The following is a 24953-nucleotide window of genomic DNA, read 5'->3' on the forward strand; positions in this document are numbered from 1 at the left end:
TCTTCAGGTTTACTATTTTTTTTCTCTGTTGTCTACATTCTGCTATTGAGCCCACGCAGTGAGTTTTCATTTAAGTTACTATAGTTTTTTCTAGAAGTGCCATTGGTTCTTTTCTATATCTTCTATTTCTTTGCAGAGATTCTATTTTTTGCTAACACTTTTTATTTATTCATTTGTTTCAGGCATGTTTGTAATTGTTCTTTGAAGCATTTTTGTGGTTGCTCCTTTAAAATCCTTATCAGATAATTCCAACATCTGTGCCATCTCATTGTTGAGATTGATTTTCTTTGCTCATTCAAGTTGTGATTTTTCTTGTTCTTGATATGATGAGTGATTATTTTCATTATATCTTGAATATTTTGGGTATTATGTTATGAGATTCTGGATATTATTATATCATATGTTTTTGCGAGCCTCTTCAGACACTGCACTTCAGTGGCAGGGGAAGGGGGTACTACTTCTTTACTGCCAGGTAGGAGTGGAAGTCCAGGTTCCCCCAGTTGCTCTCTGTTGGCACTCACTACTTCAGATCCTGCTGTCATCTAGTCAGGCTGCCTTCTCTCCATCTTTCAGAGTCGTCTTACCTTTTTTTTTTAATGTCCAAGATTTTTAGCTGTATTTAGTGGGAGTAATAGCGAGAAGTGTGTTTACTCCATTATTCCAGAACCAGAAGTGACCAATTAATCTTTAAAATAGCTCTTTGGAGCTATTATTTTCTCTCATGAGGCTAAATAGCTTGCTCAGAGCTACATAGCCAGTTAGTTGCTCAACCACAAGTCAAACCTGGGTCCCTTGGACTCTTGCTATAGGATATAATACTATAGGTAGTATAAAGCACTGTTCAGGTTAAGCCATTTTCAAGGTGTTGTGGGAGATAGAGAAAATCAGGCTTATAAACTCACACACACTCCACATTTTTGTTCAAAGTGAAATCAGGTTAAAATGGACATCACGCTTTTTGAAGCAGCTGAAGCAGCTGCTACACAGCTTTAGGAGTGTGTAGCAAAGGGAAGAGAAGGCCTAGCATTCATATTCAGGGTTTACTATGATACAATGTATGGGCTGCAGAATCCCTGCCCTGGAGAAAGTCTTATAGGGTGTGGAGTTAGAAGTATCAGAAGGACAGCCTGCTCTGTCAGGGCTCACAGGATGTCTCTTGGAGTGACATATTTAAAAAAAATAAATTTTATTTTTTAATAATTATAGATTCATAGGAAGTTGCAAAAAATGTATGTGGAGGGCCTTTGTACCTTTACCCAGTTTCCCCCATGGTGATATCTTATATAACTACAGTACAATATCAAAAGCAAGAAACTGACCTTGGTACAATCCACCAATCTTATTTCAATTTCACCAGTTTTACATGCACTCATTTGTGTGTGTGTATGTGTATTTAGTTCTATACAATTTTATCACACTTGTAGATTCATGTAACCACCACAATCAGAATACAGAACAACAGAAGGAATCAGAATTCCTTCACCAGTGGGGCAGCATAAGTTTTGCCCCAACCCACCTAGAAGAAATTTGGGATGGCAAACATGTACCAAAGGATGGGTGGTCAGTATCCAAGAGGAGTATTATGAAAATTCAGATCAGGTCTGATAGGCATGATGCCCAGCACTGAGTTATGGGAGCTAAATGAAAATATTTTTGGAAACAGAGGCATCACTGAGTGGGGAGCACACCTGACATGTTACTATTCCCCTTATAGCAAAGGAACCAGTGTTATTAGACAGAGTGAGGGGAGAGTAGTAGAAGCTGATGATAGGGGCTGGGGGGGTGGGGGTGGGGGTGCAAATCATGTAGGGCAGTGGTTCTCCAAGTAGGACCAGCAGGATCAGCATCACCTGGAAACTGGTTAGGCAAATTCCATTGTCCTACCCCAGACCTGCCAATTCCTGGTGGGGCCCAGGAATCTATGGTTTAACAAGGCTTCCAGGTGATTCTGATGCACACTAAAGTTTGAGAACCACAGGTATAGGGTCCTATGGGCCATTGTAAGAACTTGGTTTTCACTCCAGATAGGATGGGAGCCATAGAAGGATTTTGAGCAAAGGAGAGTTGTGATCTGGTTTAGGCTTTGGCTGTTGTGAGGACAGACTCAAGGTGAGTATGGGATGAAGCAGGGAGAGTTTGGGGATCACTGTAGATCATTATTTCTTAAAATGTGGTCCCTGCACCAGCAGCATCAGCATCACTCACAACCTTGTTAGAAATGCACGTTTCTGGGCCCCACCCCAGATCTACCAAATCAGGATCTCTGGAGATGAGGCCTAGGAATCTGTCTTAACAAGCCCTCCAGGTGTTTCTGATGTGCCCGAATATTTGAGAAACACTGGTCTAATTAGGCAATGGTGACTTGGACTGGAGTCAGTGGTGATGAGAAGTGGTTGGATTTTGAATGTATATTGATACAGGATTTGCTGACAGATTGGATTGGAGTTGTGAAAGGACTCAAGGATGACTCTGTTTTGAGGAGTTTTGGTATACAGGGGAATAGAGTAACAGGGCAGTGACAGAAGGGGTCACAAGAGGATTTTTTGTTTGGTTGGGTTTTTTGGGAGATAGAGATTACAGCCTGTTTGCTTGCATGTCAGTGCACATGGAGTGATTCTGTTGGTGCATCCAGCATTTAGTGAAGCCTGTTATTGGCAAACTTATGTGCCAGGGACTGGGTAGAACAAAAAGAAACATCCCTGGTGCACTGAAACTTGCTCAGTATCCTTTGTACTTCTCCAAGTCCTATGTGCTTGGAGGCAGGGGGGCCACTGGTGCGAATGGTGGGTGCCTCAGCATCTCGGGATGGGTCATCCATGTTTTTATACATTGTGCTTGGCCTGATCAAGGTGTTGCAGGAAACTAGAAATTGACTTGGATTTTCTGATATTTTTTGAATAATGAAGAAGGGTAAAATATGTTCTTTTTCCTCTTTATTGATGAATGAAGACATTGTTTTTCCAAGGCACAGGTGGTGACAGGACCTGGCTCTTTGGGAATCCTCAGAGAGCAGAGGTTGAGCAGATAAGAAGCTAGACAGGATCCTGGGCAATCTTGTCACCTCTCAAGCTTCTCCAGTCCTCAGCCCCCACCTCAGTTCCACATCCCTGGAAGGATTGAATGCCCACTTTTGTGCTCTCATAGCACTTGACTCTACTAGTAACCCCACATTATATTCTAGTTATGTATTGTAGTGGTATAGTGGAGTCAGATGGATCTGGATTTTTATCCTGCTCTGCTATTTATTAGTTTTGTAATGACCAAAAAGTTCCTTAACCACTCAGATTTCTTATCTGTTAAATTAGAATAATATTAATAATGATGATAGCTAATACTTTGTCCCAAGTACTCTCAGTTCTTTACCTACTTTAGCTCATTTAAGCCTAACAACTCTATGAGGTGGGGTACTATTAATATTCTTCTTTTATACATGCAGAAACTGAGGCACAGCAAAGTTAAATAAATTGCCTAAGTTCACACAGCTAGTAAGTGGCAGAGGTGAGATTTAAACCCAGGCAGTTTGGCTCCCAAGTCTGCACTTTGTGCCTCTAAATACTGTACAGAATGCCCTGATTTGTTGTAGAGATTAGATGTGTTAATATATGTGTGATAACATATTCACAGTTCACTTTTCTCCTCAACTCCTTTTAGGCAGGCTTCAAATTCTCTCACCATCCCCTTACCCTGCTTTATTTACTTTATAAATAAAGTAAATATACTTTATTTACTATAGCCCTTATGAAACTGTTTTGGTACCATCTGTCTCCCCCTCTAGAATGTCCACTCCATGAGGGCAGTAGCTATTTTCAGTCAATATTTATTGAATTTATGCACCCACTTACATCCAAATACTGAGTTCCTACCATGTGCCAGGTTCTGTGGCACATGTTGGGGATAATTCATCTTAATCTTGAGACCTGGTGCTGTGATAATTGTCCTCTTTACTAAGGAAGCAAAACAGCATTTAGGAACCTTGGTCCAGGTAATAATTACTGAGACAGTGCAGCCAGAGCCTGATTTTCATCCATATGCCTTCCTGATGTGAGATATTATCTAGCGCAATGAATTGGGTTGAATAATAAATAAAGCAAGACTGGGAGATGGATAAGGTGAGGACTTGGGGTGAACAAGAGATGCTGTCTGCTGTATGTAGTAGGGGCAGATAGCAAGTAAATGGGCAGTTGCAAGTCTGCAGGGTGAGTGCTGAAATATGGATAGTTAGGGGGGCGAGGCATGGCAGTAGGGAAGAGGAAGGGAAGGAATGTTCTAGGCACAGGGAGCCATGTGTGATGAGTCCCAGAGACCAGAAAGAGCATGGTGCTGAGAGTCGAGCTGGGTTTTAGAGCAGGGCTGGCTTCATGGGTGTGTGACCGCTGTAGTCACACACAGCCTCATATTTGGAAGGGGGCCCCATGCCCATGCTTGAAGTTTAATGCTCTGTGGTTGTAGTCTTGCAATTCTTAATAATTTTACCTTTGAATTTGTGTTTTGTATGTGAGGTTCCAGGGACAGTGGAGTTTGTCCTGGGGACCTAGAGCTTTAGCTCACCTGTGGTCCTACCTCTTGCTGCCTCCCTGAATGGATTCTCGACTGGCTGCCTGGGTTGCGGGGCCTGGGTGCAGGTGCTGGAGAGTCAGGGTCAGGTGCATGCACCCTGCACACTAAGTCATAGCGCGTGGCCCCTGAGTGCCTGTGAGGGCCTGTGCTTGCCCCTTGAGTATCCCCATGCCCAAGGGAACATGACAGTAATTAACAAATAAAAAGCCCCACGGCAAGTTGAGAGAGATCATGGAAGAGAGGAAATAGCTTTTCTTTGTCAACTGGGGGCTCCTGATTTTCATTTGCACCAGCCCCACAAATTTTATAGCCTATGCTATGTGTGAAGGGCAAGAGGTGGGGTCTTTTAGGCCATGATAAGTTTATACTTTACCTTAAGAAAAATAGGAAGCATGTGAGGGGTTTTGAACAAGGGTTGACAGGATCAAATTTACATTTTAAAAAGATCACTTTGGCTGTACTGTGGAGAGCCATTTGGGTGAGGACAGAGTAGAGGCCAGGAGCCCAGTTAGGAGGACAGGATAGTAATCCCAGTTAGAGATAATAGTGGCCTGGATTAGGGCAGGGGCAGTGAGGATGACAGAAGGATACAACTGATGGCCAGTTAGGAGATAGAAGTGATAGGACATGGTGATAACTTGGATGATAATAGCATCACATACAGAACACTTACTCTGTACCAGGCAGTGTTCTAAACACTATATAAATTAACTCATTTACTTTTGAGAGCAACATTATAATACACATACAAATTTTTATCCCCACCTTAGAGACGAAGAAACTGAGACATAGAGTTAAGTAACTTGCCTAAGATCTCACAGGTAGTAAGAGGAAAGTATAGGTAGGCTGTAAACCCAGGCAGTCTGGCCCTAAAGTCTACAGTCCTGAGCTTGAATACCTACTCAGGGTGTAGTGGAGGGAGAAGGTGAGAGGCAAGTCATCAGTGGCTGCCAGGTTTCTGGCTTAAACACCTGGTAAGGTTATGGTGCCTTAGAGAGGGAGCAGGTTTAGGGGCCAAGCAGGGGGAGAAATTGAATTGGACGTGTTAAATTTGAAGTACTATGTAAGTGGGCTATCCAGTAGAAATATCCAGGAGAAATTTCAAGAGAGGGTCTGAAACTCTGCAAAGAGATCTGGCTTGCAGTTATAGTTATATAGAGGGCACATGGAGCCCTGAGAGTTAGTGAAACCAATGAGAGAAAGTGAGGAGAAAAGAGAGCCTAGAAAAGAGGACCTAAGAAATGTCAACATTTAAGGAGTGGGCAGGAGAAAAAGAATGCACTGGGAAACAGAGCAGCCAGACACATAATTAAGATCACATCACATCCCTGCTCATAATCCTCTGGTGGATTCCACCCAGTTCTTCACTTAGGTAAAGCCAAAGTCCTTTATGATGTCCTACAGCTGTGGTCCCCAACCTTTTTGGCACCAGGGACCGGTTTCATAGAAGACAGTTTTTCCACGGACCGGGGTTGGAGGGGGATGATTCAGGCAGTAATGCGCACGATGGGGAGCGATGGGGAACGGCAGATGAAGCTTCCGCTTGCTCGCCACTCACCTCCTGCTGTGCGGCCCGGTTCCTAACAGGCCGCAGACCGGTACTGGTCCAAGGCCCGGGGGTTGGGGACCCCTGGCCTACAGGACTCTACTGCGTGAGCCTTTCTGACCTATTATTGTCCCCTTTGCTCTCTCTATTCCAGAACACTGTCCTCGTCTAGGCACACTCCTGCCACAGGGCTTTTGTACTTGGCTGTTCTAATTGGGATGCTCTTCCCTCATATACATATGGCTTGCTCCTTTACTCCCTTCAGGTCTTTATACAAAAATTGTTTTGTCAGTGAGTCCTTCCCTGGCTTCCCTACCCAAAATTTCAACACCACTGTCATTCCCCTCACCACCCAGTGTGTGTATGTATACTTACATATACATGCATACATATTCCCCTTCCTGCTTTATTTTTCTACTTAACTCCTCTATCTAACGTACAATATATTTCACTGGTTACCCTGATTTATCTTGCTTCTTGTCTGCTTCACGCACTAGATTGTCAGCTCCATGAGGGCAGGGATTTTTGTATGCTTTGTTCTGTGTCTTTGTCTCTCCAGCACCTAGACCAGGGCCTGGCAGATGCTCATTAAATGTTAGCTGGAGGGATGGACCCCGGACAAATGGGGTGTTATGGAAGTCAAGTAGAGAGAGCACAGGGTCAGCACTGTGGTAATGCTGCTAGGAGGTCAAATGAGATAAAGGAAGGAAGTACTTATTGCATGTTTCAGTAAGGAGGTCAAGATATCAGTGAAGTCTGTTTTAGAGAAGCTGGGGACTAAAATCAGACTGCAGCAGTGGGTGAGAAAGTGTACACAGCAACTCAAAAAAATTCTTTTTATAGGTTTGGCCCTGGTAGAACATCTCTGGATAGTACAGTGTGGCTAGGAGTAGGAGAGAGACTTTTCACTGTATACGCTTCTGTACCTTTGGAGTTTCATAAAATGTATAATCAATACCTATTTAAATAAAAGTCATTGTGAAGCTGCATAGGATTAAACAAAGAAGATATTTAGCTCTGAAGTGGCAGAGAGGGGCAGAAAGGAGGCAGGGAAGGTCTTGCAAAGATCAGTGAGCTAGTTTAAATGCTATTGTGAAGGGGAAGGTAGAGAGGGAGAGGTTGAAGATACTGCAGAAAGAAGAGGGAATTTATTGAGAAGGTAAAAAAAAAAAAAAAAAAGATGTGACCCAGGTGGAAAAGCTGACTTTACAAAGAAGGAAAGATAGTTCTTTCGTTGTAACAGGAGGAAAAGAAGGATGCAGAAGGAGGTAGATTTGGTGTGAGAAGTTGAGGTAGTTCCCATCTGATTACTTCATTTTGTCTAAGAAGTAGGAGGCAGGGTCATTTGCTGAGAGAGAAGAGGAAGGCAGTGGGGGGTCAGAGATTTGAAATAGCCATTGTGGATGATGGTGGAGAGAACTGAGCAGGGAAATACAGGAGAATTGTCAGGCAGCATGACCCAGATTTTTTAAAATAGACTTTATTTTTTAGAGTAGTTTTAGGTTCCCAGCCAAGTTGAGTGGAAGGTACAGAGGTTTCCCATATGCCTCCTGCCCTCACATGCATAGCCTCCCCCGTTATCAACATCCCCCACCACCAGAGTGGTACATTTGTTAAAGTAGATGAACCTACATTGACACATGATTATCACCCCAAATCCATAGTTTACATCAGGATTTACTCTTGTTGTTATACATTCTATGGGTTTGGGCAAATGTATAATAACTTGTACCCACCATTATGTCATTTTAGTAGCAGAATAGTTTCACTGCTCTAAAAATTCTCTGTGCTCTGCCTGTTCATCTCTCTTCCCCCCCAATCCCTGATGACCACTGATCTTTTTACTGTCCCCATAGTTTTGCCTTTTCCAGAATGTCATGTAGTTGGAATCATATAATATGTAGCCTGATTGGCTTCTTTCAAAGTTTCTTTCATGTCTGTTCATGGCTTGATAGCTTTTTTTTTTAGTGCTGAATAACATTCCATTGTCTGGATGTACCACAGTTTATCCATTCACCTACTGAAGGACATCTTGGTTGCATCCAAATTTTGGCAATTATGAATAAAGTTGCTATAAACATCTGTGTGCACGTTGTTATGTGGACATAGTTTTCAATTACTTTGAGTAAGTGCCAGAGAGCACAATTGCTGGGTTGTATGGTAAGAGTATGTTTAGTTTTGTAAAAAACTGCCAAACTGTATTCCAAAGGGGCTGTTTTTTGCATTCCCACCTGCAAAGAATGAGAGTTCCTGTCGCTCCACCTCCTGGCCAGCATTTGGTGTTGTCAGTGTTCTGGATTTTTGGTTATTCTCATAGGTGTATAGTGATATCTCATTGTTTTAATTTGCATTGTCCTATTGATACAGGATGTGGAGCACCTTTTCATATGCTTATTTGCCATCTGTATATCTTCTTTGGTAAGGTGTCTGTTCAGATCTCTTACCCATTTTTTAATCAGGTTGTTCATTTTCTTATTGTTGAGTTTTAAGAGTTCTTAAGAGTTCTTTCTGTTATATTTTGGATAACAGTCCTTTATCAGATATGTCCTTTGCAAATATTTACTTCCAGTCTTTGGCTTGTCTTTTCATTCTCTTGACAGTGCCTTTCACAGAACGGGTTTTAATTTTAATGAAGTCCAACTTATCAGTTCTCATTTTTCATGGATTGTGCCTTTGGTGTTGCATCTAAAAAGTCATTGCCAAACCCAAGGTTATCTAGATTTTCTCCTATGTTGTCTTCTAGGAGTTTTATAGTTTTGCATTTTATATTTAGGTCTGTGATCCATTTTGAGTTCTTTTTTGTGAAGGATATAAGGTCTGTGTCTAATTCCATTTGTTTGCATGTCCAGTTGTTCCAGCACCATTTGTTGAAAAGACTGTCTTTGCTCCATTGTATTACCTTTGCTCCTTTGTCAAAGATCAGTTGACTATATTTCTGTTGATCTATTTCTGGGCTCTCTTTTCTGTTCTATTGATCTGTTTATTCTTTCATCAGTACCACACTGTCTTGATTACTGTAGCTTTATAGTAAGTCTTCAAGTCGGGTAGCATCAGTCCTCCAACTTTGTTCTTCTCCTTCAATATTGGTTTTTCTGTGACTCAGATATTTTGGACAGTGTGAATTTATTGTGGCACCAATCCAATGGATGATTTTTCTCTAGCCATGTCCAATGGTCCAATGTTATATAGTTGGATTGAGCCAGGGTTGGGATTTGCACTTGGGAGTGATGTAAAGGCAGTGGGGCAAGTGAGTTGAAGGTATCTGTAAGAGAATGGTTGAAGTGAGGAATGATGAAATCTATGAACTAGATAGGGAAGAACGGTGAAGGCAACAGCAGTTGAACAGGTGAAAAGTAGGATCAAGGGATTTTTGAGGGCAAAGAACAGGTGTAATGAATGAGAGCTGGATGGATGTACTTGTGGTCAGAGTGTGATGTATGCATTTCATATTCCAGAGGTGAAGCAGTTGCAAGTGTTGACAAGGTCTGGGTGATGGCCATGAGAGTTGGTAGCTGAAATGGGAGTGGAGGCAGCAGTCTCTGAAGATGAGAAGGTCAATGAGCTAAGAGGCTGGGATATTAGGCCTTTATATCCATAATTATGTCACGTGGGAGGCTGGCAGGACTTGGGATGAAGAAGAATCTGTGAGCAGGTTCTTCAGTGAGTGAAGAGGGTATGTTGGGGAGATGAGTAGCTGATAGTGAAGAGGTATGTTGGGGAGATGAGTAGCTGATAGTGAAGAGGAGTGGGAAGAGCTATTGTTGGATGATACGAAACTCAGAGGAATAGGAGATCTTACACAAGGATAGAGGAGAGATGATCTCAGAGTCTCACTGGAAAGTGAGGGGGATGTTCACCCCCAGCCCAGCCCTGAGTTAGAAGGGTCTGGGAGAATGTACAACTTCTACCTGACCGGGTTCTAACACAGTGCTCCTTAGATTATCTGAGGTGAAGGACCCAGGGTATTTTGGTTTTTTTTTTTAAATTTCCAATTCATAATAGACCAATCCTTTTATAAAATAAAATGTCCTCAATTTATTGATGTGCAACAGGTTTACAGGGTTAGCACTCGGGAAGGTGGTGGGGTCCTGATCCTAGGAAGTCAGTCTTAGCCGAAATGGTTGGAACTCTGCCTTATTATTATGCTCCCTGTTCTCTGTGGCTGACCAAAGATTTTAGGAGATCTTAGCCAGAAGTTTTTTGGAGGGCTGCCGATGACTTCTTTGACGAGGAAGGCTTTAAATTTTGTGAGATTACCAGCTCACATACATGCAAACTCAGATTTTCAAAATTAAATAAATCTTTCTCAGACATTACAGTATGAAATAAGTAACACATGTTCATTGTAGAAAATTAGAAAATACATTTAAGAGAAAAATGGTTACCATAATCCTTCACTCAGAGGGAACCACTGTTGACTATAAAATACTATTTTCATTTAATAAAGTAAATAGCTCAATAAAGTTTAAATGTTTGATTTTATGTTGAAATAATATTTTAGATATTTTAGATATATTGGTTAATAAAATATTAAATTATTATTAAACTTAATTTCACCTGTTTCTTTTTACCTTTTTAATGTGGCTATTAGAACATTTAAAATTACATATTTAACTCACATTATATTTCTACTGGACAGCACTGCTCTAGAGTCTCATTCTGAGTCTTAATGAAGCTTTATTGTCTGTACATTTTTAGCTCTGTCATAATTATTTTAGACCATTTGGTCCAATAGAACTTTTTGCATTGACAAAAAAGTTTGATAATCTGCCCAATATGGTAACCACGTGTGGCTACTGAGCACTTGAAATGTAGCTAGTGTGATGAAGGAACTGCATTTAAAATTTTACTTAATTGTGTACTGAACAGCACAGTTCTAGACCTTACAAAAAGTAAAATTTCCACAAACCTTGTCTGATTTTCTCTTTTCTAGTTGTGTTGGTGTTGAAGAGGAGAAGGCTGCTGACATTGACCTCTACCACTGCCCCAATTGTGAGGTCTTACATGGGCCCTCCATCAGTAAGTAGATCTTGGAGTTTTTAAGAGAAGGCAGTCCAGAGGAGAGACAAAGCAAAGGAAGCTTGGAAGGAAAATTGCCTTTTTGTCAGTGCTTCAGATTTGTCTCTCTTGGGAAATAGCAGAAGCCTGTGTAGGCCCTGCAGGCCAGCAGCTGCTCCACTGAGAGGGCAGAAGTGCAGAGTTTCACCTCCCTCCCTTACTTAGGGATTCCCCAGAGGAAGCACCTATCCTCACCAAGAGCTTTCCTGAGACTGTGAGGGCCTCCTTGACTCCAGATGATGCAAGGGGTTGTTAGATTGGAAGAGAAGCAGGATCTGCTGAGGCGTTTGCTCTTGGAACCATAGCTTGTAGCCATTTTGACTGACAGTGTCTTGTCTTTTACTGACTTAGTGAAAAAACGCCGTGTATCTTCAAAAGGCCATGATACACACAAGGGGAAGCCAGTGAAGACGGGAAGCCCTACGTTCATTCGAGAGCTTCGGAGTAGGACCTTTGACAGGTGAGGACCCCGTACTCCAAGGGCCAGTGAATGCCAGGGCTCTGGGAAGCTGGGGCCCATCTCTTCCCAGCTTTCCCACTGGCTGTCGCACTGGGTACCTCCACCATCTGGGGATGTCTGCAGGGCTCTGTGAGTTCCCTCTGGGGACGGATCTTCTGTTTTAGTCAGTTTCTGAGAAACATTGCTAGAGTTTCATTTGATGTGCAGAGTACATTAAGGTCCACTTGTAGAAACTTTTGGTAGATAGGCAGTTTTCGCCTCAGTCAGGAGAGGATATTTACATGCACCCAGGGAATGCTATAACTAGAAGGAGTCTTAAAAATCAGAAAGTTTAATTCTCTCATTGTAGAGAAGATGAAACTCTTTGGAAAAAAATTTTTTTTGAGTAGTCATGTATTTCTTTTAAAATCAAGAAAAAAATTTTTTCTTTTAGAAAATTAAGATGGGCTTATTAAATAAATTACTTGAATTGAGCAAAAATAGTGTTAGAAAAATTAATGAATAAAGCATTCTCTTTTGCTTAGTTTTTAATTCATTTGACCTTTTCGAGCTTTCCTATAATTGAAGTGTTATTTAGGATTATAAGTGTTTCTTCAACTTAATAAATTTTGTTTTATTTATTTAAAGGCAGTGAGTCTCCTTTCTACCCCAGACCCCTCAGGTCCCTTCTCCAGAGTCAACCAATTTCTTGTGCATTCTTTCGGAAATAGTTTTTGCTTATACAAACATATGTGTGTGTGTGTGTGTGTGTGTGTGTGTGTGTGTGTGTGTGTGTCCCCTTGTTTATTAAAAAACACAAACAGAAACACTTATTGTTCTACATCTTGCTTTTTTTAAAATCTAAATTATGGAGATCAATCCATAACAGCATATACAGATGTTCTTCATTCTTTTTCATGGATGTTTAGTACTCCACTGTATGGATGTATAATTTATTTAACCAGTCCTCTGTTGATGAATATTTAAATCAATTCTAGTATTTTGCTATTAGAAAAAAAATGCGCAGTGAATGTCTTTGTACTTAGGTTTTTGCATATGTGGGTGAGTATATGTGTAGATTTACTACCTAAAAATGAAATTGCTAGGTCAAAGGGTATGTGCTTTAAAAATGTTTATAAATATTGCCAGATTGTTTTCAAAGTGGCCACACTATTTCATACTCCCACTAGACAATGTGTGAGGGTACCTGTTTTCCTATATCCTGGCCAACACTGTTTATTATCAAACTTTTTTGCCTTTCTGATAAGATAAAAAATGAGATTTCATTGTTTCCACTTGCATTTCTTTAGTTATGAAGGAAGCATGTCTGTTATCGTACATTTATAAGTCATCTTTATTTCTTTCTCTGTTAACTGCCTTCTCAACATTGTTTAACAGTTTTTCTGTTGGGTTACTGCCTATTTCATACTGATTTGTAATAGCTTTCCTTGCAGAAAATTTTAATTTTTACTTAAATTTACTATTACTATTTATAATGATTACTGGGCCTTGTCTCTCCGATAATTTTTCTACTACTCTATGGCCTTATTTTTTCTAATTTGATCTTTGTTCCATCTAGAATTACTTAAAGAGTGAGATAGACTTTGATCTTAATATTTTTCCAGATGTTTGTCCCAACACAATTTGTCAAATAGCCAGTCTTTTCTCCAGCATGATTTTAAGAAAACCAGAAACTCCTGTTTTCTAGTTAACGAAGTATGTGTGTCAAGAGAGTGGCTATAAAAATTGTTTTTGTTTTTAAATTAGTCTTTTCTCTTTATTTGCCAGTGTTTAAAATGGGGTAGTGCTGCTCTGGGTTAGAGTAATTTAGCTAAACTTGTCAGGTATGTCTTTTCTTCCTGGGCAGGCTGTTGAGTGATTTCTTCCTTTGTCATCTAGAGAAGAGCACCATATTGACAGACTATCCTGGATTTAGCTTACCACCTCTGCCAGTGACCTGGCTTCTTGCCTTCGATAGGTCATTTCTTCCCTGGCAGGTGAAGTTTATGCCACTCATTAGTTGCCAGCCAACATTAGGTCCCCTCAGGAAGACCCCACCCTTTGGGTGAGTGACAGCATCCAGTGAGGCCTTCAGTAGCAGGGCCTCTAGGGTTCAGGCTTTCTCTCATGTGGCCCACAGCTCAGATGAAGTGATTCTGAAGCCCACTGGAAGTCAGCTGACCGTGGAATTCCTGGAAGAGAATAGCTTCAGTGTGCCCATCCTGGTCTTGAAGAAGGATGGATTGGGGATGACGCTGCCCTCACCATCATTCACTGTGAGGGATGTGGAACACTATGTTGGTAAGCACCACAGACCCTCTTAACTGTGACATTGTTCACTCCCATCAAAACGTATGACCCTTCCCCTCCAGTCTACGTTTTGCATTTCCTTTCTAGCCATCTTGGGAATTTGAGGTGAAGTGCCTTGCCCAGAGTCATTCTTTTTTTTTTTTTTTGCGGTACACGGGCCTCTCACTGTTGTGGCCTCTCCCGTTGAGGAGCACAGGCTCTGGACGCGCAGGCTCAGCGGCCATGGCTCATGGGCCCAGCCACTCCACGGCATGTAGGATCTTCCCGGACCGGGGCACGAACCCGTGTCCCCTGCATCAGCAGGCAGACTCTCAACCACTGCGCCACCAGGGAAGCCCCCCCGGAGTCTTCTTAGGCAAAGCTGGAACCAAAATCCTAGCCTACCCTTCCTTTTCCTCCTAACACACCACAAAACCCCAGGCTGAGCCCCATCTTTTACCTGGGGAATTCCAAGGATTGTTATGGCCTCTCTGTCCTCTGTTGAGATGAAAAAGCCTTTGACTTTTGCCCTCACGTGCTAGTTGTGTTCTGGACATGAGTTTTGGGGGATAGGAAGAGAAGTGAGGAAGCAGGGCCCAGGCAGGTGGATAGTACTGTGAGTGAGCCTATGTGTCAGGCAGTTCTGTTGCCTTAGCAGGCCTGGACCTGGCACATAGGTCTAAGTAGAGTGTGAGGAATACCTACCCCCACTTCCCATTTATGCACATACAAATACAGTGAGAAGTTTTCAGTGTAAGGTCATTTTAGGGACTAGTTAGGGGATGTGAGAGTCTTCTCTGATCTCTGGGACTTGGTGCAGAATCCATCTCTTTACTCCAGGTTCTGACAAAGAGATTGATGTGATTGATGTGACCCGCCAGGCCGACTGCAAGATGAAGCTTGGTGATTTTGTGAAATATTATTATAGCGGGAAGAGGGAAAAAGTCCTCAATGTCATTAGTTTGGAATTCTCTGATACCAGGTAAGAGGGAGAGGGGTAAGTAAAAAGCCTCACAAAGTGCCTAGGACTTGTGATATACTGAGTGTATATTAGTGTTCCTTTCCCTTCTTCCCGGTGGTTTCTTCCTTTGGGATGAGGAGCTGGTTTATACTTTCTAGGGTAGCTGCTCACATTATAACAACCAAATCATATTTCTCCTTTACAATTTCTAGCATAGGATAGATTATACAGTAGCTATTTTAATTTTTGTTTCCTTCAAGATTTAGGACAGCTTTCTTAGACCTTTTTTTGGTGTTTAGATTGTGGCATGGTCACCGTTTAACTCCCAGGATAGGTCCTCTGTCCCAGGTAAACACTTCTTTACCTGGAACTGAGCCCTGAGAGGTTTCTCTAATTGTTCCTCATAAAGAAGACACTACAACATGGGGACAGTACAATACTGTTATACACCATGTGCCAAGTGAGTGGACCCGGGTGTGGAGATTCTGAGCATTTAGTGGAGGAAATGATCACCTTTGACTGGGGAAGGCTATGGAGCTGGGACTTGGGAATTCCAGAGCTGAGTGGAATGAGGATGCTGACTGGACTTACAAAAATAAGTGTCCTGTGTGCTCTTTGGGATTCTGTGGAGAGAACTTCTTTCTCTTATCTGAGTCTCACTGGGATGGGGGGCATTTTATTCAGGCTTCAGCCTTCAATTCCCAATCAGCTGACATCTGCTCTCCACCCCTTCCTTGATAGGCTTTCTAACTTTGTGGAGACACCCAAGATTGTTCGGAAGCTCTCATGGGTGGAGAACTTGTGGCCAGAAGAGTGTATCTTTGAGAGGCCCAACGTGCAGAAGTACTGCCTCATGAGCGTGCGGGATAGTTATACAGACTTTCACATTGACTTTGGTGGCACATCGGTCTGGTACCATGTGCTCAAGGTAAGAATGGCTATGGCTTCTGAAGACAGCCAGGCCTTGGGCCTCCCTGTTTGTTTCAGGTGGCAGCAAAAAGACAGGCTGCTAAGGCCTACCTGCATCCCAGATTCTATTTGGGTGACATTTCAACATAACTGCTCTATCAGGGTTGGGTACTGAGTGGATATGCCATATAAATTGTCTCTACTTTACAGTTTTGATGGTTAACTTTTATTTTTTTTTAATAACAGCAGATGCCTAAGGTTTTCTCTGACTGTTATCTTAATTGAACCAACCTGTACTCCTACCGCTATGTATGGAAATGTCCATATTTACTGCAGACATTTCTGGTAACATGAGAAATTCCCTTTCCCCTCCAAGTTTATTGAGTTATAATTTGTATACCATAACGTTCACCTGTTTTAAGTGTATAGTTTGATGATTTTTGACAATTGTATAAATAGTTGCATGACTGCCACCACCATCAAGATAGAGCACGTATGAGATGGTTTTTTTTAATGTCAGCCTTTCTATAGTTTCCCTTTTAGTGGTCGTTACAATTTTATAATTAGCATATTGATTGTCAGTGACTACAAAGGATTTTTGAGGTCTGGAAAATAAATTTCTTAAGTAAGTTTTATTGTTCTCCACCACTGTTCATGCTATTTAGCTTTCTTATCAGAAACGCCAAGGAAAGAGCAGAAAACTTGGATATGGCTCTTGTCCAAGTGATCACAAATCTTGAGCTAGTTGTTTTCATTGGTTTATCATGAAGAAATTGGAGTGTGTAAATGAAAGTGCTATTATGCAAATGTTAGATTTAACTTTTTTATTTTTAAATAGTTTCTTTTTCATAGAAAAATTGCAAAAATAATAGGAAGATTTCCTGTGTGCCCTTCACTCAGATTCCCATGTTACTATTTTATTATACTCTTTCTTTCTCTGAAGCAAACATAATAAAATGGTTTTATATAAATATTTTTTCTGAAACACCTGAGAGTAGTTTCAGACAAGGTGTCCCTTTATCTCGTAATAATTCAGTGTGTATTTCTTAAAAACAAGGGTATTCTCTTATATAACCACAGTATAGTTATCAAAATCAGAAAATTAATATTGATATAATACTGTTATCTAATCTACAGATCTGATTCAAATTTCTCTAATTGTACAGTAAATAATTTCTAGTAGATAATTTTCTACATTGAAATGTATTATGAAATATTGGTTAAACTAATCAAGCTATGGGTTGGGGATATTTTTGTGCTAGTGGGTTTTTTTCTTTTCTGCCAAATTATCTATCTGGTGATTATCCAGGCAAAACATAGTTAGGAAATAATATGTTCTTCCAACAGATAATCATCCAACATATAATCTTACAGAAGTCCTTGGGTGATTACTGAACTTTTAAACTTTTATTAGCTTTGATTGCAGGTGTGAGAAGGAATGCTCTCTGTAAATGGCATTTAAAGGCAAATTCAATTTTCTTCTCATTAGTAATGTGGCCTTAAATTCTCCTAGGGCTAGTAATATTGATCTACTCATCTATAGAGGCCATTTTTCATTTGGCATTGCATCTAAAATAGGAGCCTTTGGTGTACATTTGTCTTAAGTTGACAATTTTGTTTGAAATGTCCTTTCCAAATTGTTTTTGTCAGTTTTATAGAAGCTTAAAAGTACAAAGTGCAAAAGGACTTCTGAAGTTTTCCAAATATATATATAAATGATCCTTGGACAGAAGGAATTCTAGCATACTACATGGTCTTGGAACATGAGAGAGAGAATATTCTTTTGGAGACTCCCAGAAGACTTCTCTGGAAACCTTTGATATTTTTGACATGTCAATCTTTCTTTGTTTCAGGGTGAGAAGATCTTCTACCTGATCCGCCCAACAAATGCCAACCTGACTCTCTTTGAGTGCTGGAGCAGCTCCTCTAACCAGAATGAGATGTTCTTTGGGGACCAGGTGGACAAGTGCTACAAGTGTTCTGTGAAGCAAGGACAGACACTTTTCATTCCTACAGGTCTTCCCTGGGCTCCTCTGGGAGGGTTTGAGGAAGGTGGGAAGAGGAAGAGAGCTTGTGGCACTGGAACCAACCCCTTCCCATAATGTGTTGATCTGATTATGTGAGATATCCCTCTCATATCAGTTGAAGGCTCAGAAGTGGACATCAAGAAAATTTGAGTGGTGGCCAGTGGGCAGTGTGGTTTCTTGGGGAGGTCCAGGAGGAAGTTGATAGCTCCTTTGCACTGGACTGATGTCAACTTGGTGGACAGATAGAAAACAGGACTCTTAGCCCCACGACTCTAGAGATAGTGACTGAGAGACTGGCATTGTAGACTATAAGTCAGAATGACCTGGGTGGGGGTAGGGTTTTTTTTTTCCCAAAACAATAAAGGCCTAGGCTTCACCCCTAGAATTATGAAATCGTTGGTCTGGGGTGGAATCTGAGTGTATTTATTTTGAAAAAGTCCCCATAGTTGTCTCAATTTGGGGAAAGTTGACATCTTTAGTATGTTGAATCTTCCATGAACACATATGTCTTTCCATTGATTTAGATTTTTCTTGACTTTCTAATTTCTTAATTCCTTGATTTCAGAATTAGTGTTAAATTTTCTCAGAATGTTCAATAGAATTCTCTACTGCAGCCACATGGACCTGGAGATTTCCTTTTTGGGAAGTTTTTAATTAACATTCAATTTCTTTAAACCTGTATTAGGCTATTCAAATTATCTATTTCATATTGAGTGAATTGTAAGTTTGTGCTTTTCGAGCAATTGGTCCATCTTATCTAAGTTGTCAAATTGATGTGTGTAGAGATAGTATTTCTTTATTATTCTTTTGATATCTTCCAAGTCTCTAGTGCTACCCTGTGTTTCATTCCTGATGTTAGTAATTTGTGCCTTCTCTTTTATTGTGTGTTAGTCTTAATGGAAGTTTGTCAATTTTGTTGAACTTTTTAAAGAATCACTTTTTGTTTCACTGATTTTCTCTGTTGTCTTTCTGTTTTCAATTTCATTGATTTCTGCTTTTATCTTTGTTTTTCCTTCTTTCTGCTTGCTTTGGGTTTATTTTGCTCTCTTTTTCCTGATCTTGAGATGAGAGCTTAGATTATTGATTTCAGACTTTTCTTCTTTTTTTATAATAAATTTATTTTATTTATTTATTTTTGGCTGCATTGGGTCTTCGTTGCTGTGGATGGGCTTTCTCTAGTTGCGGCGAGTGGGGGTTACTCCATTGTGGTGCACAGGCTTCTCATCACGGTGGCTTCTCTTGCTGCAGAGCACGGGCTCTTGGTGTGCGGGCTTCAGTAGTTGTAGCACGTGGGCCCAGTAGTTGTGGCTCGTGGGCTCTAGAGCACAGGCTCCATAGTTGTGGCGCATGGGCTTAGTTGCTCCGCAGTATGTGGGATCTTCCTGGACCAGGGCTCGAACCTGTGTCCCGTGCATTGGCAGGTGGATTCTTAACTACTGCGCCACCAGGGAAGCCCTTTTCTTCTTTTTTTTAATATAAGCATTTAGTGCTATAAATTCCCCCCTTAGCACTGATTTAGCTGTGTCACATATTTTGATATGTTGTATTTTCATTTTGTTAAATGTGCCTTTAAAAAAATTGAGATATAGTGCACATACCATAAAAATTACCACGTTAAAGGGTACAATTCAGTTTTTAAAAAAATATTCTTGAAGTTGTGCAAACATCACCACTATCTAATACCAGAAAGTTTTCTTCACTTCAAAAAGAAACCCTGTACCTGTTAGCAGTCACTCCCCATTCCTTCTTCCCCCCCAGCCCCTGTCAACCCCACTTCTGTACTTTTCTCTGTGTATGAATTTGCCTTTTCTGAATATTTCATGTAAATGGAATCATGCAATATGTAGTCTTTTATGTCTGGCTTCTTTCACCCAACATAATATTTTCAAGGTTCATCCATGTTATCAGTACTTCATTCTTTAAATGGCTGAATAATAATTCCATTGTATGGATATACCATATTTTGTTTATCCATTCATCATTTTATAGACATTTGGGTTGTTTTCACTTTTTGCCTATTATGAATAGTGTTGCTATGAACATTCATGTACAAGTTATTGTGTTAACATATATTTTCAGTTCTCTTGGGTATATCTACCTAGGAGAGGAATTGCTGAGTCATATATATGGTAACTCTGTGTTTAACTTCCTGAGGAATTGCCAGACTGTTTTCTAAAGCAGCTGCATTTTCCACCAACGATTTATGAGGGTCTCAATTTTTCCACATGCTACCCAACAGTTGTTTTTGCCTGTCTTTATGATTATAGCCATCCTAGTGGGTGTGAAGTTGTAGCTCATTGAGATTTTAATTTGTGCTTCTCTAATGGCTATTGATTTTGAACATCTTTCCATGCACTTATTGTATGTTTATATATCTTTTTTTGAAGAAATATCTATTCAAAACTTCTGCCCATTTATTTATTTATTTATTTACTTGATTGTGCCAAGTCTTATTTGAGGCAAGCAGGCTCCTTAGTTGCGGCACACGAGCTCCTTAGTTGTGGCATGTGAACTCTTAGTTGCGGCATGCATGTGACATCTAGTTCCCTGGGCAGGGATCAAACCCAGGCCCCCTGCATTGGGGGTGTGGAGTCTTATCCTCTGTGCCACCAGGGAAGTCCCTGCCCATTCCTTAATTAGGTGATTTGTCTTTCTATTGTTGAGTTGTAAGAATTCTTTAAATATTTTGGTTTAGACCTTTATCAGATGTGTGATTTGCAAATACTTTTTCTCATTCTGGAGGTTGTCTTTTTACTTTCTTGATGTTGTTCTGTGAAGCCCAAGAGTCCCGTTTATCTGTTTTTTTTCTTTGCTTGTGCTTTTGGTGTCATATCTAAGAAACAATTGCCTAATTCAAGGTCATGAAGATTAACACCTGTGTTTTCTTCTGAGTTTTCTTTTTAGTTCTTACATTTATGTCTTTCATCCATTTCAAGTTAATTTTTGTATATGGTGTGAGATATGGGTCCAATTTCATTCTTTTGCATATGGATGTCCAGATGTCCCAGAACAATTTGAAAAGACCATTCTTTCCCCCATTGAATTGTCTTGATACCTTTGTCAAAAATCAGTTGACCATAGGCCATGTATTGGTTTATTTCTGGACTTTGAATTCTATTCCATTGATCTGTATGTCTGTCTTTATGACAGTATCACACTGTCTCAGTTATTGTACACTTGTAGTAAGTTTTGAAATTGGGAAGTGTCAGCCTTCCTGGGCCCCTTGAATTTCCATATGAAGTTTTCAGCTTCAGGTTTTATATAGATTTTTTTTTTAGTGTTTGCTCTAGTTTTATGTATATATGTATACATATATAGATATATATGTATATGTACATAGACATATACACATATATCTATGTATATGTACATATATAGATAAATATGTATATGTGTATATATGTATATATGTACATACATATCTATATGTGTATATTTATATATACATATATATCTATCTTATGACAGTCTACTGGTACTGACATTTTACCAGTTTGAAGAAAGAGTTGAAACCTTACCTCTTTTCACATCTCTTTACCCTTACCATATGTAATGTATTTGCCTTAAATATTTCCTCTGCATACATTAGAGCTACATCACATAGTGTTTTAATTTTTGTTTCAGCTGTCAAACATAATTTAGAATATCCAAGAGCAGGAAAGTCTATTGTATTTACCTGTATTTTTACTCTTCCATTGTTCTTCCTTCCTGGTGTTCCAAGATTCCTTCTCTTATCATTTCCTCTCTGTTTAGAGTTTCAGGGTAGATCTGCTGGCAACAGATTCTCTTAGTTTTCCTTCATCTGTAAATGTCTTGATTTCCCTTTCACTCTTGAAGGATAGTTTTGCTGGGTATAGAAATCTGGGTTGATATTTTCTTTCAGCACTTGAATGTTGTGCTGCTTCCTTCTGGCTTCTGTGGTTTCTGATAAGATTTTGGCTACCCTTTAAATTGTTTTTTTCCCTGTATGTGTCATTTCTTGCTACTTCCAATATTTTTTCTTTTTTATTTAGTTTTTCAGCAGTTTGACTATCATGTGTCTTGGTGTGGATTTCTTTGGGTTTATACTGTATATGTTCATCAAGCTTCTTGAATGTGTAGGCTTATGTCTTTTGCCATATTAGTGAAATTTTTAGGTATTATTTCTTCAAATACCTTTTCATTCCCTCACTCTAACTTTTCTTCTGGGTCTTTGATTATACAAATGTAACACATTTTGCTGTAGTCCCACAGGTTCCTGAGGGTTTTTTTTCTGTCCCATTGCATGGTTCTTTATTTTTTTGTCTTTTTTATTTTTACTGGCACATAGTTGATTTACAGTGATTCAGGTGTAGAGCAAAAAGAGACTCAGTTATATATATAGTATCTATCTTTTTTCAGATTATTTTCTATTATAGGTTATTACAAGCTATTGAATATAGTTCCCTGTGCTATACAGTAGGTCCTTGTTGGGTTCCTGAGTTTATTTTTCTCTCAGTCTATTTCTTCTCTCTTGTTCATATTGGGTGCTTTCTATTGTTCTGTTTTCAAATTCTCTGATTCTTTTCTCCATTGTCTCCATTCTTCTGTTGAGTCCATTGTTCCATTATATATTTCAGATGTAGTATTTTTTAGTTCTATAATTTGTACTTGTTTCTTATTTATAGCTTCTCTTTCTTTTGTTTGTTTGTTTCCAGCATGCTTGTAATTGTTCGTTGAAGCATTTTTATGATGACTCCTTTAAAACTCGTGTTATATAATTCTAACATCTTTGTCGAACATTATATTGTATAATTCTGGATTTTCTTTTCTGTTACTCAGATCTGTTTGTCTATTCATATATCAGTATCATATTGATTTGATTACATTGGTTTTATAGAATGTTTAATATATGATGAGGCAAGTCGTGCCCCCCTCCTCCTACCCCCATACCCATCTGCTTTTCTCTTTTATAGTTTTCTATTCCCATGCATTTATTCACCCATCTTTGAATTCTTTGCTGGGTCTCACATGATGTTTATTTTTTTGTACACTGGGCACTTGGTAACTGGTGAATTGAATTTGTCTACCAGAGATTTGAGTTGGATTCATTTGCATCTTGGTAGAAATTCCCACAAACTGGGTGCAATCTACTGAGTTCCACAAGCATTTCATGTCTACTGTCTGCCCCAACATTGGGCTAGGTGCTAGAGATAGAATATGGATAGGCTCTTCAGTACTAATAGACACAATAGAGATATTCACCAGAAGTTTTGGGAGCACAGAGAAGAGCACTTAGTCTGGCCAGAGGTTTGTGAAAATCTTCTCAGAAGAGTGACACCTGAAGAGTAAATAGAGACTGACCAAGGAAAGAAAGGCAGGAAAGCGCTCTCAGATAAAGGGAAAGGCATAAACAAAGCAAAGATGTGTGAAGCAGTTTATGGATACTGGAGCCTAAAGACCAAGGGCTGGGAGCAGATGAAGCTGAAAAGGTTGGCAGGCTGAACTTACTTCAGAGGCAACTGGGGACTACTGAAGATTTATTTGTTTATTTAATTTCTAATGAAATATTTCAGATGTAGCAAGAGATATAAAGAATAATATAATGAACATTTATGTGTTTATAACTCAACTAAAAATATAACATATTACAAACATATTTGAAGCCTTGTATATACCTCTCCTCAATTACATTCCCATTCTGCCCTCTCAGAGCTAGCTGTTGTCCTGAAGTTGATGATATCATTCTCATGCATTTTTATCCCTTTATTACATAGGTATGCCTTAGTAAGCAGTATATAGTATTGTTTTACATGTTTTTGAATGTTATATAAATGGAATCAGATGTATTTTTCTCAACTTTTTTCTCTGAACATTAGATTGTGAGATCCATGTTGATACATGTGGCTATTGTTCATTCATTTCACTTGCTTTCTAGTATTCCATTGTATGAGTATACAGCAGTTTATCTATTCTTCTGTGGATGTACATTTCATTGAAGAGTTTCAAGCAGGAGGTGACATGGGCAGATTTGCATTTCAGATATATCACTTAGGGTTGAGATGTGGAGGATGGACTTCAGAGGTTGAGATTGGTGTGGAGCAGTGGTTTACAAACACTTTGGACTCTGGACCTGTTTATACCCTTAAATATTATTGAGGACCCCAAAGAGCTTTTATTTATGTGGTTTATATTTATTAATATTTACCATATTATAAATTAAAACTGAGAATTTAAATATATTTATTAGTTCATTGAGGAAAAAACAAGAATAAACCCATTACATGTTAGCATAAGTAATAATTTTTATGAAAAATAACTATTTTCAAACTAAAAAAATTTAGTGAAAAGATTGACATTTACATTTCTGCAAATCTTTTTAATATTCGGGTTAGCAGAAAACTTCTGTGTCCTCAAATCTGCTTCTGTGTGTTGTGATATCATGTCATGTACCCCTTGAAAAACTCCACTGTATACTGAGGGTTAAAAAGACAAATAACATCTTATTATCATGAACATAGTTTTGACCATGCATATGCTCTGAAAGAGTCTCAAGGAGCCCCAGGATTCCCTGGATCACGCCTTAAAGAACCACTGGTGTTAGAGGAGCCAGTTTGTAGGCTGTTTCAAATAGCATAGGTGAGAGATAATGATGGATCTGAACCAAGCCATTAGTAGGATGGATGGATGAAGAAGGGGAGATGAATATGAGAGAGATGTAAGAAGAAAAATCAGAAGGTCCCAGAAGGCAGTATAGGGTCAAGGGCAAGGAAAATAATTTAGTTTCAACTAGGTACATCCTTCACAACCAACCTGTGAAGTGGATATTTAGATATAGAAAACGGCAAGATTTGAACCCAGGTCTGTCTAACACAAAAACTCTTTGTTTTACCTAGCGCAGAGTTAGAAGGGGTAGTCATGGCAAGGAGGTGATGCCTTTCTTAGCAATAAGAGAGAGGGTGGGTGAGGCAACGAAGAGATTTTGAAGTGCAGAGAAGGGAAGTAGAAGGAGTTTATTAACCCCCAGGTTGGTCCAGTTCAGGGTTATAATGATGGCAGACTTGGCTAGGATGGGCGTTGGGAGAGTGGAGGAAGCTAGAATGTTCTGAATTACTGCCAGGCTGGCTGGTCTAAGGAGTTGTGTTTGAGCTGAGTGGGCAGTGGTGATGTCCAAAGAAGAAAGGCCCTCTGCCAGCTATGTTTTTTGCC

The 24953-nt window shown here is 39.7% G+C and overlaps 1 protein-coding gene across 4 annotated transcripts in view; it reads left to right on the forward strand.

Moving 5' to 3' along the window:
- Positions 1–24953, forward strand: part of PHF8 (PHD finger protein 8) — a 98489-nt gene that overhangs the window by 12644 nt on the left and 60892 nt on the right. For all 4 annotated transcript variants that reach the window (XM_030850151.3, XM_030850153.3, XM_060292437.2 and 1 more), the window contains exons 3-8: positions 11037–11122; positions 11513–11621; positions 13741–13901; positions 14730–14871; positions 15592–15778; positions 17613–17775. In XM_030850151.3, the coding sequence (XP_030706011.1) occupies positions 11037–11122; positions 11513–11621; positions 13741–13901; positions 14730–14871; positions 15592–15778; positions 17613–17775 (848 nt within the window). The remainder of the gene's footprint in view (positions 1–11036; positions 11123–11512; positions 11622–13740; positions 13902–14729; positions 14872–15591; positions 15779–17612; positions 17776–24953) is intronic.

This window comes from Globicephala melas, chromosome X (assembly GCF_963455315.2).
Source record: "Globicephala melas chromosome X, mGloMel1.2, whole genome shotgun sequence".
NCBI classification, from domain to species: Eukaryota; Metazoa; Chordata; class Mammalia; order Artiodactyla; family Delphinidae; genus Globicephala; species Globicephala melas.